At 37.7% G+C, this 18,053-nt stretch overlaps 1 protein-coding gene across 1 annotated transcript in view; it reads left to right on the forward strand.

Moving 5' to 3' along the window:
- Positions 1–14,374, forward strand: part of LOC125245219 (protein NLRC3-like) — a gene marked incomplete at its 3' end in the record, with an annotated part of 29,497 nt that extends 15,123 nt beyond the window's left edge. Inside the window, exons 6-7 of the mRNA XM_048155741.1 lie at positions 5,761–5,807; positions 13,869–14,374. Of these exons, the coding sequence (XP_048011698.1) occupies positions 5,761–5,807; positions 13,869–14,374 (553 nt within the window). The remainder of the gene's footprint in view (positions 1–5,760; positions 5,808–13,868) is intronic.
- Between the last annotated feature and the right edge of the window lie 3,679 nt (positions 14,375–18,053).

The following is an 18,053-nucleotide window of genomic DNA, read 5'->3' on the forward strand; positions in this document are numbered from 1 at the left end:
CCAGCCATATGAAAACTGACATCTTCAACCTTAATTCAAATATTTTCAAAAATGTGTTAAAAGATGTAAGCACATCTTGTAGCTGTGCTTGGAGTCAATTGTTTCATGTGTGATAATGAAATGAAATTTCAAATTATTTTTGGCCAGTCTGTCATGCAAAGAAATTACACATGCAAAAACAAGAGAGAACCAATTAAATATTAAAAACTGATTATGTTGTAGTCAATGTCATATTTAAAAACATTTAAATAATATAAACATATATATTTTCCTCGTATTTTTATGGTTTAAGCAAAATTGTTGGCGATTCACAAAAAAACTCTTGTTTGTATTTCCTCTTGTGTACTGTATGTACATCTTTTGTGCTTCCTTGTCATTCGTTCATCATCTGTGCTTTATTTTTCGTGAAGCATTTTGTTTCGCATCAGCTGTGATAAACAGACACCCACTCGCATTACCTGTGTAACAGAGGCCTGACAGTGAGAGTTTTGCAGGTAAACTACTGCACACTGACGCCCGCTAGAGAATGAGGTGTTTCTGGCCGAGGTTTAAGACTGAATCAGAGCAGGGTGGGTTAGGATTGGAGTGTGAGTCTGACACGGAGCAATGAAGAGAGGGGTGAGTTTGTTTGGGCTGATTTCAAATATCAACAGTGTTCAACAACAAATTTGAAAAATCGCATACAGCACCTTTAAATGTGTTAAAATGCATTAAACATATTAATTATTGTTTAAGTAATATTTATTACATTTATTTAAAGTTATTACATTTCTTATTAGGTCAGTTACAAAAAGAATTGACAATTAAGTTTATATCATTTTATCAACTCCATGTCATCATACAACTCCAATACATCATATTTTCATTGGAAAGCGTGTGTCTCCTCTTCTTTGCTGCCATCTTGTTACTCTTAACTAGGTTAAGACACCTCTCCAGCTCTTTTAAATAATTTAGGAGCTAAGACCTAGTCTTGAGACTTGGGAACCTTTATGAATCACACTTATTCTTAAGTCTAAGAATAAGAGTAAAATTACGTCATTCTTAGAATTTTGACACACTTAAGACTAAAATTTTACTCTGAGCGGCTTTATACATATGGGCCCTGGGGCCATGTTCACAAAACATCTTAAGGCTAAAAGTAGCTCATAACTTGCCGATTTAGGAGAAACTCTTAAAAATAATGGGCGTGTCAGTCCTAATTTTAGGAGTCCTAAAATTTTGCTCTAAGAGTATTTCACAAAGCATTTTAGCACTAAAACTAGCTCCTAAATCTGTGAAACGTTAGGAGTAGTCAAGAGAACTCTTAAGTCGCTAAGACCAAATCACAAACAGTCCTAATCTACCCAAAGACGCTGTACACCATGAGGCAATAGCGATAGCGAGCCTTGGGTGCTGAACCTTTTCTTCATAAATGCAATACATTTTGATTTATAGATTTGAATCTACAATAAGATGCCAAAAATAAATCTTTAACAAATAAATAAATATTGTCCGATTACCTGTGGCAATGGTTTTCATGAGTTCACACTTACAAATAATTGAATAGAGTAAAATATAATATATTATATTATATACACTAAGCGTATTTGGTGTGCTGTCCAAGGGGATCAAGGGCTCTGAGATTGGAATTTAGCCCAAACCCAAAGTTCTCCCCGTATCCCCAGCTGAGAGTGACGAGCAGGGTTGGCGGAGGGATGCAGAAAACTGTCGAAGTAACTATAGGCGAGTCGGCTCTCTTCTGTACATATTCCTCCTCTCGAGATGATTAGCAAGACCGTTTGAATGTGTTCCTCCCAAACTTTGTTTATAAAACGTAATTTGTCGCTTGAATTCTGCATTCTCTTGAGATGGAGACATCCAAGAGGCAGTCCACAATTAACTGTATAGTTTAATTAGTGACACCTTTATGCCAACAATATGGCAAAATATTATTTTGACTATGGCAACATTTTTATTAAAAATAATATTTAATTGAATAGGGCAACATTTGTATTTTAAAACCTTTATTTTAATATGGAAACATGACACCTCATTCTATAATATTTCTATGATTAAATCGCTGACTCCTCCCCCATCAGCCAATCACTGTGTGTATTGTCCATAGCAACGAGGTCAACCCCGCCCTTACTCTTAGCTTAAGTCTTCAGTCTATTCCTTAGTAAAAGTTTGTCTCAGCAGATTTGTGAATAGGTTTTAAGAGAAAACTCTTAGCTAAGAACTTTTACTGCTATTTAGGAGAACTCTTAGTGGTAAGATAAAATGTTTTGTGAATATGGCCCCAGACCATTAATTATGGTTTTAAACTACTCTTTATTGCCAACATGACAAACACTGAATTCTTTTTTTCCTTAACAAAATAAATATCTTAATATAAAAATTAGTTTCTTAGATTCTGCATGTTCAAACAGGTGATATTGTTTCTAGTCATGAAAATTTTTGGCACAAAATTAATAATATTACATGTTTTGTCTCTTTTAGAAATGCACAGTTGACATTAGCTTGAGTTGTCAGTGGTAGTAGCTTGAGTTAGGATACAGATAAATGAATACATTTATGTTCATTAACAAAAACAGTAACATCTGTAGAAATTGTAACAACCTCATTTTTATATGGTCAAATTTAAGTATTTTGGCTGTCTGAGTTTTATTAAAATTAACCATTGTTTTTCCATAGTATCATGCATAACAGTTTAAACTATGCACATAGCACCTCACTACTATGGTAAAATGTAACTACATGCTTTCTATGGAATTTGTATGAAAATAAATTTAATAAGTTTGTTTGCCCACATAGTCTTTAAGATATCAGGTTAACTTATTTGGTTTGCTGTCCACTGATGAGGGGCTCAATTAAGCAGCTTTAACTCAAGCTCTGATATACCCCGACTGTAAATAAATATAGGATTACATAGGGCAAGGTACCTAAGATGAAGGTGGAGTTTGGGGAGGTAAAGGGGTCCTGGAACACCTTTTAACTGAAAACAGAAGACTTTTAATGCATTCTTGCAGTTCATTTATGTGTTTAGACTATAGGTATGCTCATGTGTATGAATGTGTATGTGCCCAGATGCTTAGTCTTTCTTACAAATTGATATTACTTGTCTGGCCCACATAATACAGAATAAGTAGTCATTTCCACGGATCCATGCAAATTGGAATCCTTTTGATAGTGTTTTATAGGGAAAGGAAAGGAGGCTAATGATATGCTTCCTAATGATATCTCCCAAGGGTAGCATGTACAGAGTGAAAAGCAATGGTCCTAGTACTGAGCCTTGTGGTACTCCATATTGAACTTGTGATCAATATGACATCTCTTCGTTTACTACTACAAACTGATAACAGTTAGATAAGTATGATTTGAACCATGACAATGCAATTCCACTAATGGCAACATTGTGTGATCAATAGTGTCGAATGCAGCACTAAGATCCAGTAACACTAATAGAGAGATACAACCACGATCTGATGATAGGATCAAATTATTTGTAACTCGAATAGGATGAAAAAGATAAAGATCCGTGATGAGAATGAAGTCAAAAAAGCTCCAAAAAAATTACTGTCCAGAGGCCATCAAAAGTGCAAAAAGTCTTTTTTGCAATTTTTTATGGCCTCTGGACAAACAATGCTTGTTTGACTTCATTCTTGTGTGCGGATCTTTCATCTTTTTGATCTTGGATTTATCTTTTTGATCTACGCACCACCAGAAACTGTATAATCATTGGTTTGGACTGTGGTCTGGCACTACGCTTTTCCCTCTTTTCTTACACTAATAGGGTGACATACGTCCTCTTTTTCCCAGACATGTCCTCTTTTTGGACCTAAAAAAATGCACCCGGCCAGGAAATGTGCCCAAAATGTCCAGGATTCACCTTTTGCTTTCTACAATCGTGAGACTGCAAAAATGTCTGATGTCTGACACACACCTGACGTGTGCGCATAAACCGCCTCTCTGAAAGCGCGTGATACCTAAAGTTCTTTTTCACGCCTTATTATATTCAAATGTTTTGTCAAAATGTCTGTCTTCATGAGTATTCATGTAAACACAGTCTGTTATGTCTTAAATGAAACAATTGGGAAAGATATTGGATGCGTGTCAATAGAAATCTGTGATTAGGTCTTAAAGTGACAGCAGCCTGCTTCAGTAAACCTGCTTCTGTCTTTCAAACAACAAAAGAAAAAGAGAAAATCACTCAATGCAATTGTCTTTTGTAACTTTAGTTTATTATGAATCTAAAGTCAGGAACACACCAAGCCGATGCCAATGGACTAGTGGCAATGAAAGCAGACTGCGGGGTTGGATTACCTTGGCACCATCTGTGTCCAAATTTGCCCTGACACACCAAACCAACGCTCCATAGCCAACAGCCAAGTAGCATATCGGATCTGCGCCTGTGTAAGATGAAATGCCTGTCTGAACCAGCAGGTGGCAGTAACTTAACAGCCAATCAGAATTGGCCAACCATCAGCTTGGTGTTTTCCTGCCTTCATGAAAATGTATATTTAATTAATGTGAAGACTATTTTGTTTTAGTTTTACATTTGATTATGGAGTTTCGAAAGATCTTTATTTCTTACTTTAATACTATAACACTGATGGCCAAGTTATAGTGATGCTTTCTTTTCCTAGAAAGAATGTGAAACATATATATTGGTTTTGTCATTTTCAGTTTTTAAATAGTTTTAAATATAATTTAAATAGATTTTACACACTTAAAGCAATATCGTATCGCATTATTTAACAAGATATCGCATTTTTTTCCCCAAAATCTTCAATATAGCAGGGGCTTCTGTGTACACAAAACAACTTTAAACACATCTTGAAATGTGTTGCAAGACGTGTTTTTTTTTCTTATTTGAAAACTAAAATATGGTCAACCTAACTCCAATGAGAGCAGTCTCAGTACTATGGTATGGTCTAAATCCTGACTGGAAATCCTCACAGATACTATTTCTTTCTAAAAAAGAACATAGTTGTGATAATAGTGCCTTTTCTAGTACCTTATGACAGAAAAGTGATTTTGATGATTTAACAAGTTTAGACAATTCTTCCTAAAGCAGTAAATGAATTGAGTTTTTCCTCAGGGACACTACAATGCAATGTCTGACATGATACCGTAGTAGACGGCTGCATGGTTATAATTTTCTCTCTAATATTATCAATCTTAATCAATCTAATATTATCAATATAGCAAGTAAAGAAGTTCATAAAGTCATTACTGCTGTGCTGTATGGAAACATGAGAAGTTGATTTATCGTTAATTTAGCCACTGTATCAAATAAAAGGTTTGTGTTTGTTTCCTTCTAAGAGGTAAAAAAAAAAAAAAGATCTAGCAGTTTTTAAGGTCTTTCTGTACGCAATCATGCTCTAAGTGTGACAAAATAAGGGACACTCTAAAAAACAATGGCAGATTTCAAGGACACAAATAAAGTATAAGAAATGAACTGATTGTCATTCAGTCGGGAACTAGTTATCATTTTTTAGACAGTTCTGCAGCTGAATAATGTATGGAATATTATATTAATAGATATTAGATTATCCAAATAAAAAATACCCTTTAGCAGCATGGATGTAACTTTGTCTCTGGTTGTAAGCAGCTTTAAGTAAACAGTCGACTGTGTGCCACTGCGAACTGTACTGTACACGACAGACCCACTGATAACTTTATTCCCATTCAGCCCTATACTATATCTGGAGAGCCTCTTGTAAAGTGTGTGTGTGTGTGTTATTACTGATTAACTGTGACACTGTGTGTGTTTTGTAGTGTGAATCATGGAGGAGAGATCAGGATTACAGCAGGAGTACGCAAATGTATGTATACACACACACACACACACACACACACACACACTCACACACACACACTCTCTCTTTCTCTCTCTCTCTCTCTCTCTCTCTCTCACACACACACACACACACACACACACACACACACACACACACACACACACACACTCTGTCTCTCTAGTCAATTCAACTAAGCTTTATTGTCATGACTGTGGGATCACACAATGTTGCCAAAGCAATAACAAAATTAACAAAATATACAGGTAAACAGATAAATAAATAAATAAATAAATAAATAAATAAATAAATAAATAAATATACACTACTGAACAAAATCTTAAGACTGGGTACAAGTATTCAAGTATTCACATTTTGCACTATTGGATCGTAACCAGGTTGTAAGAACTGCTTCAAAATGGCAAAATAAGAAACAGGAGCAAGAGACAGAAAATAGAGAGAAGGCAATTAATTGAAAATTGCATTTAAACTCAAACAGGCCGTTCACCAGCTGATCAAAAGTTTAACACCATAGCATTAAAAACTTAAAATCTGTGCAAAAATATGGCTTTCATGTCATTGTCCTTCAGACTTCAAGCTGTCATTATATACTGATGCAAAGGCAAAAAGGCTTTCTGTCTTTGAACCTGGCAGGATTGTTGAGCTGCACAAGCAAGGGCTCTCATAACGTGGGACGAGGTTTTGATGCAGTAGGACATTTCTTAAAAGATGCTAAGAGCTATAGAACAAAAAAGGGACAAAAAAGTCAAGTGATAGACCCAAAAAGATTTCACCTGCACTGAGCCAGAGGATCCGATAGGCTGTCCCATGAAGACACAGGCTGGTCCTCGGCCCAGATTAAGGCCCTTACTGATGCTGACTGCAGCCCAATAACCATAAGACAGCTTCTGAGACAGAAGGGCTTAAAGAACAAAAAAAATCTTCAAAGGCCACGTCTCCTCCCACGCCACCTCCCACGCCACAAACTTGAAAATTTGGAATTTGCAAAGGAGCACCAAACATGGGACACTGAAAGTTGGAAGGTGGCTTCCAACGTTACTGGCATGACAAGGAGATCCCACTGGAGATGTTTTCCATGCGGCACAGTGGAGGAGGCTCCAACCTGATCTGGGGTGATTTTTCATTCAATAGGAAAATGCAGCTTCAGGTTGTGCAATGTTTGGGGATGGATGGCAAGGGAAGTTTACTAAATGAACGTCAGTTCCAGACTGTGTATGCCCTTCATGAAGCAATCATGCTCTCCTCTGTATTTCTGCTAGTAGGGGGAATCTGCCCACTTCTGCCCCGTGTAGTGATTTTTACTTTGTCCATCCAAGGATGCGAAGTAAAATAGGGATTAGTACTCATGTCACCGTTGACGTTGTGATTTTGGATCACACGTCTCTTAGGGTGTGGTTAGGAGTACATCAGATGACCACTTCCACCTCATTTGCATAAAGCACAAAGTTGGAAGTCTTTAAAGTGTCTTTAAAGTTTACCAATGCATTTCTCACTTTCCAAACCACCACCAGAATACCTTTGGCAATATTCTAAACAAATAAAGACTAAACATGATGAAAAAAGATTGAACTGTCATTCAATTGCAAATTAACAGCTGTATTTGTGTCAGATATTGCACTACAAATAGCTGTCACTGAGAATACTTATTTCTGTGAATAAGTATGAAATGGTTGTGTAGTTTGCATCAGTTATAATGTTTTAAAAACTTAGTTTTGAATGGATTTGGATGGATCTTTGTGATCTCTCTTTGTTACACCCATTGCTGCTAAGGTCCCGAGGAATTTTTAAGGCAGTCTGGGGCCAACCTTAGGAAGTAGTCTCTAGATGGGTGAAGGGCAGAAACTGCCTGAGGACCAATGAGAAGTCCTGTCCTTCCCACGCTTGGTACAAGAGGTCTTCTTTTTGACCTCTAAGGGTGTAACGAGGCGGGACACGAGGTGAGATCCATTTGAGAGCTTTATTTAAGCAGAGTTCGTGGTCAGACAGGCAATGGTAGAACAACAGCAAACAGGTATGGCAGAGAGCAGGCAGAATCATAGTCGAGGAACAGACAATGGGTCAGGGCTGGCAGATAACAATCACAAATCCAGGAAACAATAAACAGTCCATTGGGCAGGCATCAGAGTATCGTACACGGGGAACAAACAGGATCAGAAACAGGCAGATAGACAGGGTAAATAACGCTTAGAATTGTCACAGGAGTAAACAAGACCTCGCAAAGTATGACAGGACGTGAGTGGCTTAAATAGTCCAGATAATGTGCTGCAGCTGAGTGTGGTGTTTACTGATTGGTAAACACCCCCCCCCCCCCCAATTTTCTTGGGAATTAGATGGTGACAGTAGCGGGCTCGTGGGTAAGGAGCTTAGGTGATGCCGGCAAGGCAGGGAGCTTGGGTGGCGCCGGCAGGACAAGGAGTTTGGGTGGCGCCGGCAGGGCAAAGAGTTCAGGTGCGGAGTCTGGAGCTGACTCTGGCTTGGGTGCGGAGTCTGGAGCTGACTCGGGCTCTGGTGTGGAGTCTGGAGCTGACTCGGGCTCTGGTGCGGAGTCTGGAGCGGCCTCGGCGAAGACTGGAGTGGCCATCTTGTCTGTAGACACAGGCGGAGCGGCCATCTTGTCCATAGACACTGGCGGAGTGGCCATCTTGTCCGTAGACACAGGCGGAGTGGCCATCTTGTCCGTAGACACAGGCGGAGCGGCCATCTTGTCCGTAGACACTGGCGGAGCGGCCATCTTGTCCGTAGACACAGGCGGAGCGGCCATCTTGTCCGTAGACACAGGCGGAGCGGTCATCTTGGCCGTAGACACTGGCAGACCGGCCATCTTGGCCGTAGACACTGGTGGAGCGGCCATCTTGTCAGTAGACACTGGCGAGTAGACACTCGTGAAGATCAGCTGTGACTTGACTTTGCTCATGAAGATCAGTTGTGACTTGACTTGGCTCAGGGAGATCAAATGTGGCTTGGCTCATGAAGCTCAACTGTGACCTGACTTTGCTCATGAAGATCAGCTGTGGCTTGAATTTGCTCATGAAGATCAGTTGTGACTTGACTTGGCTCAGGGAGATCAAATGTGGCTTGGCTCATGAAGATCAACTGTGACCTGACTTTGCTTATGAAGATCAGCTGTGACTTGACTTGACTCAGGGAGATCAGCAGTGACTTGACTTGGTGTTGTTGTGGCCGCCATTTTGTGAGTGTTTTCTAGCATGGCAGCCATTACGTGAGTGCATTCCTCCGTGACACCCACAGTAAAGGGAGAGCCAACAGTCAATAATGCAAATTCCAAGAAGCAACTAAATGATGCACGCAGGCCCACTTGTCTAAGTTTGGTCTGTAGAGGTTGGTTAACACCATCACAAAAAAAGTCTATCAGCACACACAGTCCGGCAGATCAGAACAATAAGCAATGTCCAAATATTATTTAATATAATCCTCCAACGATCGTGTGCCCTGCGTAATCCATAATAACAGTTGTGCAATGTTCATACCGGACCAATGTTCTCCAGGAAAGCTGCTGGATCCTTGTTGTGGCGAGGTCTTCTGTAACGAGGCGGAACATGAAGTGAGATCCATTTGCAAGCTTTATTTAACCTTCTGGAGTCTGAGGCTGATTTGGGGCCTGGAGAAGTTTTGACATGCCCTGACATTTGTGCTTTTTTCAGTTGTTCATAAACATATAAATGACAAAAGTGTTATTACACTGTATTCAGCACAAACTAGGCTACCATAATATGTGAGGAACATGTATGTACATGTTAGTGTTGTTGAAAGAATAACGTTTATGCGTGGTTATTGAAAAAACAAAAAACTTAAGTCACAGAAATAAGGCCAAAAAAGTATATTAAATCTGTGTTCACAAGACTTCTGGGTATTGGAGGTGGTAGACTAGAGTTTTTGCTTCAAAATTATGTAAAAATTATGCTGCCTACTCCTTCATATAAAACAATATATTGATTTAGTTTTTGTAAGACACTTTTTGTCAAGAAACACAGTATGCGTGAAGGCATGAATCATCATGAATAATGGGTGATTCTCACCTGAGAAGACAAAAGAATCGCATAATAATGACCTGAAATGACTTGCATAATAATGAGGCCTTTCAGTCAGGTAGGCTGTGAAAAAACCCTCTGTGATCATGTCTCAAGCAATCATGGTGTATATCAAACATACAAAAAAAACAGCAATACTGTGAAATATTATTACAATTTAAAATAATGGTATTCTATTATATTATTTAAAATATGATGTATTTCTGTGATGCAAAGTGTCTGAACAATTATGTTAGCTCTATGGCATTTCATATAGGCTTTTAGCTTAAAAGCATGCACATTTGGAGAAATATTGATGGATTCTCTTATGTTTATGTCAATTTTCTATACAGAGGAGTAATATTTATTCATATTTATTGTCATCACTATGAGATTGTGTTTTCAATTCATACTTGCAGCCAGAGGGCATTCTGTGCACCTTTAGTCCACAAATTCATCTAAAGAAGAACAGGAACCAGGAACTAACGGCATTGCGTCGTAAAAGTTTGCTTAAATCGATAAAATCAAGAACCCAGAAGGTGTTTACATAACTTATACTGTTTTTTATAACTTATATCGTTTTTTTAACTTTAAAAGTTGTCGCCTTTAATAGCGTTTTGCGTCTGCTGATACTAAATATACAAAGAAGGTCTGCACTCTAAAAAGACTTCAGCGTCTGCTGATACTGAAATGAATATGGATACCTGCTTACCTTATTTGTTTTTGACTTGGTTTAATATCCACATTCTTCATGGTATTGTTTGCAGAGAAGAGAAGCTATTTTATCCCACTGAATGATAATTTGGTGTTTTAACTTCAGTTTTGTAGTATTCCGTTCACAACGTTGATCTGGTTACCATGAGAACAGTGTCACACGCTGCTACTTCAGCCATCATATGGTAGAAAATGTCCAAATAAATAAATGTTTAACAAGCGCAAGCTGACAGAAGTCGATTCAACAGCAAAGACAACCCTTTCAAAAACACACAGCTATGTGATAATTTTATTGAGTGATAGGGAGTGGGTTAAATCAGTGACATTATTAGATTTGATATACAGCATCTTGATTTCCCATCACCTCCTCAACCTGCTTCCCTTAGTGTGTTTTTACACGTATAAAAGGCAAAAATTGTATTACACCACAGCTTTACATTCTCTATATCTACCGCCTCAATGGCAGGAAAGTCTTTTAATTCAGTGGAAAAGTCGCTCATCTTCATAACATAAGGATCACGTCCAACATATGTTGTGATTTTCTGTTTATACCTTTCTAAATCAGCACAGAAAGACTTATCTCCATCTCTTCCATTCTAATTTTCACTGCTTGCCCTCCACCGGTATTTTGCTCCTCACCAGAACCACGTGATTGCAAACAACCTATAGAGCAGGGGTCTCAAACTCAAATTGGCCGGGGGCCGTTGCCGTGATTGACACCTCAATGGAGGGCCATTTGAATATTCAAGCACAAGAAAGCACAACATTTCTGAAAATTTCCTTTCCATTATTTCTCATTTACTTCAAATTTCATTTCTAAAATTTAGGTCCACTCTAATAGATAGATCTGTTTAGATCCTCTCTGACGGACAAAAAAAACTGCCTGAAACTTCCTAGCTCTTCCACCCAGATAGCGGAATTCCCTGTTTTTACTGTTATTTCTATTTCTTACGCATTCCATTTTTATTATTATGTATTTGGTTCTTCTTTGTGTAAAACACTTTGAATTACCATTGTGTATGAAATGTGCTATACAAATAAACTTGCCTAAAATATTTTTGCCATACTTAAAAAATGTAAACAGCAGTGTCTCTTTCATTGTTAGATACAGTTTTAACAGTGCAAATATTTTCCCTTTATTTAAAAAATCTTGCACTGAACAACACTGTACTGAACAAATGCAATCCCTGAATACATTTGTACACTATTTCTTACCAGACACCTGGCAGCGCTTTTGGTCACACAGCTGAGCCACATTTGCCCAAGATTCCGTTTGACGTGCATCGGACGCGCTTCAGTGGTTTAAATCGACGCTCGTGACTTGCGTGAGAGCTTTTACTGTAATTTTATGGGATTAATATCCTGCCATGATTCAAAACTGAAAATAAAGTTCTGAAAGGTTGAAAATAAGTGTTCGAAAACTCAAAATCTTACAAAAAAAGTTTTGCAAGATTGAAAAATAAGATTTGCAAGCTTGCAAAATGTAAAAAAATAAAAATATCTCTGCAAACATTATGTTGTTTTTGAGATTTCCTTCTTCAGAACTGCAACATCCCATATAATTTAGGCAAACGCGCTCATAAAAAAAGTGACGCGCATGTGCTGCGGCACACTCATTTTTCCAGGCGCGTCTATGCCGCGGCAAGATGAAAACATCTCAACATTTTACATGGGCAAGGACCAACCGATGAGCATCGGCCTTTCCGTAACAACACAGAAAGCTTAGCCGAACAGCTGATCATAGCTATACAGGGCGGGTTTTTATTTCTCATCTCCATAAATATATCTAGTAGAAGAGCTAATGCAAGGACTAGAAATCAATTTTTCTATTGCTGAAACTTTGTTATCGTGGAGAGCGCAGTTCATGGCTCCATAGCAACGACAGACACCACAGGAGCGCAAGCGCTTTGGACAGAAGGAGAAATGGCGAGGCCGCTTATGTGACGCGATATGTGAATAGCCCCTTAGAACGGCGATATTTCTTTGCATATGTACAACATAGCAACACCACAATAACATTATCTATCTCTCTAATTTCTGACAGACTTTAAACTTTAAAACTTCTTCTAACTAAAAACTTCCAAACTTCAAGATTTGAAACTGTCAAACTTTCTGGTCTGAATTTCTCTACTTCAAAGTTTATGAACTTATTCATCTCTCTTTTACACACACACACACACACACGTTTGTTAGTTGCTTGGTAACAGACCTGAGAGTTGAGGACTGAACTCAAAATGAGATGAGATTTGTAAGAATCCTAAATCAAGTTATGATTAACTTCTGTAATATTAATTTGACATAAATTAAAGGTGCTGTAGAATGGAAAATTGAATTTACCTTGGCATAGTTGAATAACAAGAGTTCAGTACATAGAAATGACATACAGTGAGTCTCAAACACCATTGCTTCCTCCTTCTTATGTAAATCTCATTTGTTTAAAAGACCTCCGAAGAACAGGCGAATCTCAACATAACACCGACTGTTACGTAACAGTCGGGATCATTAATATGTACGCCCCCAATATTTGCATATGCCAGCCCATGTTCAAGGCATTAGACAAGGGCAGCCAGTATTAACGTCTGAATGTGCAGAGCTGAATCATCAGACTAGGTAAGCAAGCAAGAACAATAGTGAAAAATGGCAAATGGAGCAATAATAACTGACATGATCCATGATAACATGATATTTTTAGTGATATTTGTAAATTGTCTTTCTAAATGTTTCGTTAGCATGTTGCTAATGTACTGTTAAATGTGGTTAAAGTTACCATCGTTTCTTACTGTATTCACTGAGACAAGACTGTCATTATTTTCATTTTTAAACACTTGCAGTCTGTATAATTCATAAACACAACTTCATTCTTTATAAATCTCTCCAACAGTGTGTAATGTTAGCTTTAGCCACGGAGCACTATCAAACTCATTCAGAATCAAATGTAAACATCCAAATAAATACTATACGCACATGATCCGATGCATGCATGCAGTATGCATGACGAACATTTTGTAAAGATCCATTTGAGGGTTATATTAGCGGTGTGAACTTTGTTTATGCTATGTATTATAGTCGAGAGCTCGGGGGCAGGGAGCGCGTGGATTTAAAGGGGAAGTGCGCTGAATCGGTGCATAGTTAATGATGCCCCAAAATAGGCAGTTAAATTTTTTTTTTTTTAAATCTATGGGGTATTTTGAGCTAAAACTTCACAGACACATTCAGGGGACACCTTAGACTTATATTACATCTTGTGAAAGAACGTTCGACGGCACCTTTAACTTGTCAGATCTGAACTGAAGACTGATACGCTGATGTGTTTTATTTCCATCAGATTACCATCAGTTCACTCTGGATCTGAACACTGTGAATGAACACCTCCGTCTGTCTGAGGGGAAGAGAGTGATTACTGGCACTGGCACAGTCCAGCCGTATCCTGATCATCCAGACAGATTTGATGAGTATGAGCAGGTGTTGTGTAGAGAGAGTGTGAGTAATCAACGCTGTTACTGGGAGATTGAGTGGAGTGGAAAACTTGGAGTGGATATATCAGTGTCATATAAGAGCATCAGCAGGAAGGGACAGGGTAAAGAGTGTTGGTTTGGATATAATGATCAGTCCTGGAGTTTGTGCTGCTCTTCCTCCAGTTACTCATTCATACACAATGACATACGGACTGAACTCCCTGCAGAGCCCATTATCAGCAGTAGAATAGGAGTGGATGTGGATGATGATGATGATGATGATGATGATTTAGAGCCCATCATCATCTTCAGGAGAATAGGAGTGTATGTGGATCACAGTGCAGGAACTCTGTCCTTCTACAGCGTCTCTGGAGACACAATGATCCTCATCCACACAGTCCAGACCACATTCACTCAACCGCTCTATCCTGGGTTTTGGATTGGTTATAAATCATCAGTGAAACTGTGTTGATGAATCAGAATAGACTGTGGAGAGATTCTACCCATAATGCTTTGAGCTCATGATGAATCAGTGACTGTAAGATGTTATAGAGTCTTTTCATTACATTAATACTTTCACTGAAATATCATGCCAGAATAAATGTGTATGTGTGTGATAAATCCTCATATAGTCAGTCAGATCAGAGTGTGTGTGTTTGTGTGTGTGACAGTCAGATCAGTGTGTGTGTACTTGTTTATATTATATTATGTAATATAAACCTGAGATCACCAGCCAGCGGTCCCCACAATGTAAATGGATTTATAAACATACTAAATGATGTTTTTTTGAAAATATAAAAATGCAGAATGTTTCCTGTGATGGGTAGGTTTAGGGGCAGGGGCAGTATAGGGGGATAGAATGTACAGTTTGTTCAGTGTAAAATCCATTACGCCTATGGAAAGTCCCCACAATTCACAAAAACACAACATGTGTGAGTGTGTGTGTGTGTCTGTTCTTTTGTTGATGTAAATCAGTTTTTATTGTCATCAATCTCTATTATTACTGTCAAAATTACCTTTCAGCTGAAAGTGTCTTTAACAAACATGATTCATGAAGAACATGTTAATTATATATGTTTCATTCTCACTCATGTACTTTAAATGTGTTTTATTATCTTAATGGATCATGATGAATTATTCATGTGATCATCAATATAATGTATGATATAATCTTGATTGTTCTCCAGAGAAGATGACTTGTGTCAGTAAATATCCCTGAACTCCAGACAGAGCCGACACTTTTATCTTTCACTGTGTTTTCAACATTTAACATTTTAATAACACCTTTGTAGTAAATGTCATTTTATTATATTTTTTAGACTGAATGTGACTATTGTAAAGGCTGGGATCACATGATCAGACCAAAGGGGGCGGGGCCTTTGAAGTGTAGGGAGGGGCAGGGTTGCCAGGTCTGCACAATAACCTTTCCTCGCATCTCAGCTCCACCCTCTTAAGATGTGAGAGGAGGATGAAGGACTAAAGGAATTGAAGGAAATCTTAATTGTTTTAATCGTATTTGTCACTTCAAAGCATCACCAGCTGTGCTTGAGGTATCTGCCCTCATGTTGTTAAAGTTTGGTTATTTAAAACATTCAAAATAAATGTTAATAACACAAGATGCCTTGTTGAAATATGTGAGATGTAAAGTTTATTTAAACTGCAAAACTCTCTCTCTCTATTACTTTCCTGTTGAAAAAACTAGCATATGCTGGTTAGAAATGATTTGAAGCAGGGAAGCTGGTTTGAGCTGGTTTAAATTTGACGTCAACAATTTCTGCCTCATGACGTAATTATAATACATCATTATAACGTCTATAGCATTATAGTTTTGCCATTTATGTGCTCTGAAAGTATGATTTCTAAAAAATAAGTGAAAAAAAAAGAAAATTATCAGGAGCACAATGCAGGAATCAACACAAAGAAGAGAAGCAGAAAAAAGAGCAATATAGAGAGAAGAATCACAAGTTAATCACTGTATTATCCCGTGATGATTATGCAGTATTTTACCTGGAAACACTGACACTGTGGAGCGTTTTTGCTTGAGTTAACTGTTTATTTAATTCAACTTTATTTTCTTTAAAATAAATGTAAGCTTATGTAATGTTGTTTTAATTTAAGTTACATTACTGCTTGCTCTTAATTCACCAAAAAGTGCCCTTAATGTCTTTTTAAAAAGACCATGACTAGGACTATAATCTAGCATTTATGAATTAAAATAATTTAAGTATACCATTTTCCAAATCACAAAATGTAATTGAAATGGCAATGCTAATTAGATTGATTAGCTAGCTAGCTTACTGGCTAACATCTACAAATAAATTACTATATATAGCCTTTATTTTATTGCCTTCAGGTGTGTTTTCTAATTTAATTTTTGTGTTATTCTTCAGGTGACTGTGTCAAATTTGTTTATCACATTTTAAAAAAAATAATTTATGTTACACATCAAGCTGATTGGGCAGTTTTTGTTCGTCGGTCGACTAAGTTTTCTCAGTGTGTTCCACACCGTCGGCTGAAGTTGGTCCTTGTCTGCTTTTTTCAGCTGATTCAACATGTTGAATGTATATTAAATGCGCTCATTGGTCAGTCGGTCCATCTGATCATTCTGGCTGTTCAGCTACTGCCACCTGCTGGTTCAGAAAGGCATTTCATCTTATCATCCCTCAGTTGTTTAAAGGTGCCCTAGAATCAGAATTTGAATTTATCTCAGCATAGTTGAATAACAAGAGTTCAGTACATGGAAAAGACATACATTGAGTTTCAAACCCCATTGTTTCCTCCTTCTTATGTAAATCTCATTTGTTTAAAAGACTTCCGGAAAACACGCGGATCTCAACATAACACCAACTGTTACGTAACAGTTGGGATCATTAATATGTATGACCCCAATATTTGCATAATGCCAGCCCATTCGACGCATTAGACAAGGAAAGGCAGTATTAACGTCTGGATCTGTGCACAGACAAGGTAAGCAAGCAAGAACAACAGCGAAAAATGGCAGATGGAGCAATAATAACTGACATGATCCATGATATCATGATATTTTTAGTGATATTTGTAAATTGTCTTTCTAAATGTTTCGTTAGCATGTTGATAATGTACTGTTAAATGTGGTTAAAGTTACCATCGTTTATTACTGTATTCACGGAGACAAGAGTCGTTGCTATTTTCATTTTTAAACACGTGCAGTCTGTATAATGCATAAACACAACTTCATTCTTTATAAATCTCTCCAACAGTGTGTAATGTTAGCTTTAGCCACAGAGCATAGCCTCAAACTCACACATAATCAAACGTAACCATCTAAATAAATATTTTACTCACATAATTCGAAGCATGCATACAGCATGCATGACGAACATCTTGTAAAGATCCATTTGAGGGTTATATTAGCTGTGTGAACTTTGTAAATGCACTGTAATATAGTCGAGAGCTCGTGTGGCAGATAGAGCGCATCTCTTAAAGGGGCCGTGCAGAAAAAATCAGTGCATAGTTAATGATGCCCCAAAATAGGCAGCTAAAAAAATTAATTAAAAAAAATCTATGGGGTATTTTGAGCTGAAACTTCACAGACACATTCAGGGGACACCTAGGACTTATATTACATCTTGTAAAAAAACAATCTAGGGCACCTTTAAATAGTTTAGTTTTTGTTTGTTTACTATATTAGTATAATATATTATGTATATTTTACTGAGTGTTTTAGTATTATTTGTTTTAACAAATATTTGTATTTGTTATAATATTTATATTTTATTACTATAGGGACTTTTATTTTGAAGTATGGTATCACAGGAGAATGGAAGAGGAGTAGGTTGTTTGCAATCACGTGGTTCTGGTAACGCAGGAAATTCAGGTGGAAGGCAAGAAGTGAAACTTAAAGAGATGGAGAAAAGTCAGTTCTGTGCTGGTTTAGAAAGGTATAAACAGAAAGTCACCACATATGTTGGACGCGATCCTTATGCTATGAAGAGGAGCGACTTTTCCACTGAATTGAAAGACTTGACTGAGACTGAGGCTGTAGATATAGAGAATGTGAAGCTGCCGTCACGCCG

Source organism: Megalobrama amblycephala, linkage group LG14 (assembly GCF_018812025.1).
Source record: "Megalobrama amblycephala isolate DHTTF-2021 linkage group LG14, ASM1881202v1, whole genome shotgun sequence".
In the NCBI taxonomy this organism is placed as follows: Eukaryota; Metazoa; Chordata; class Actinopteri; order Cypriniformes; family Xenocyprididae; genus Megalobrama; species Megalobrama amblycephala.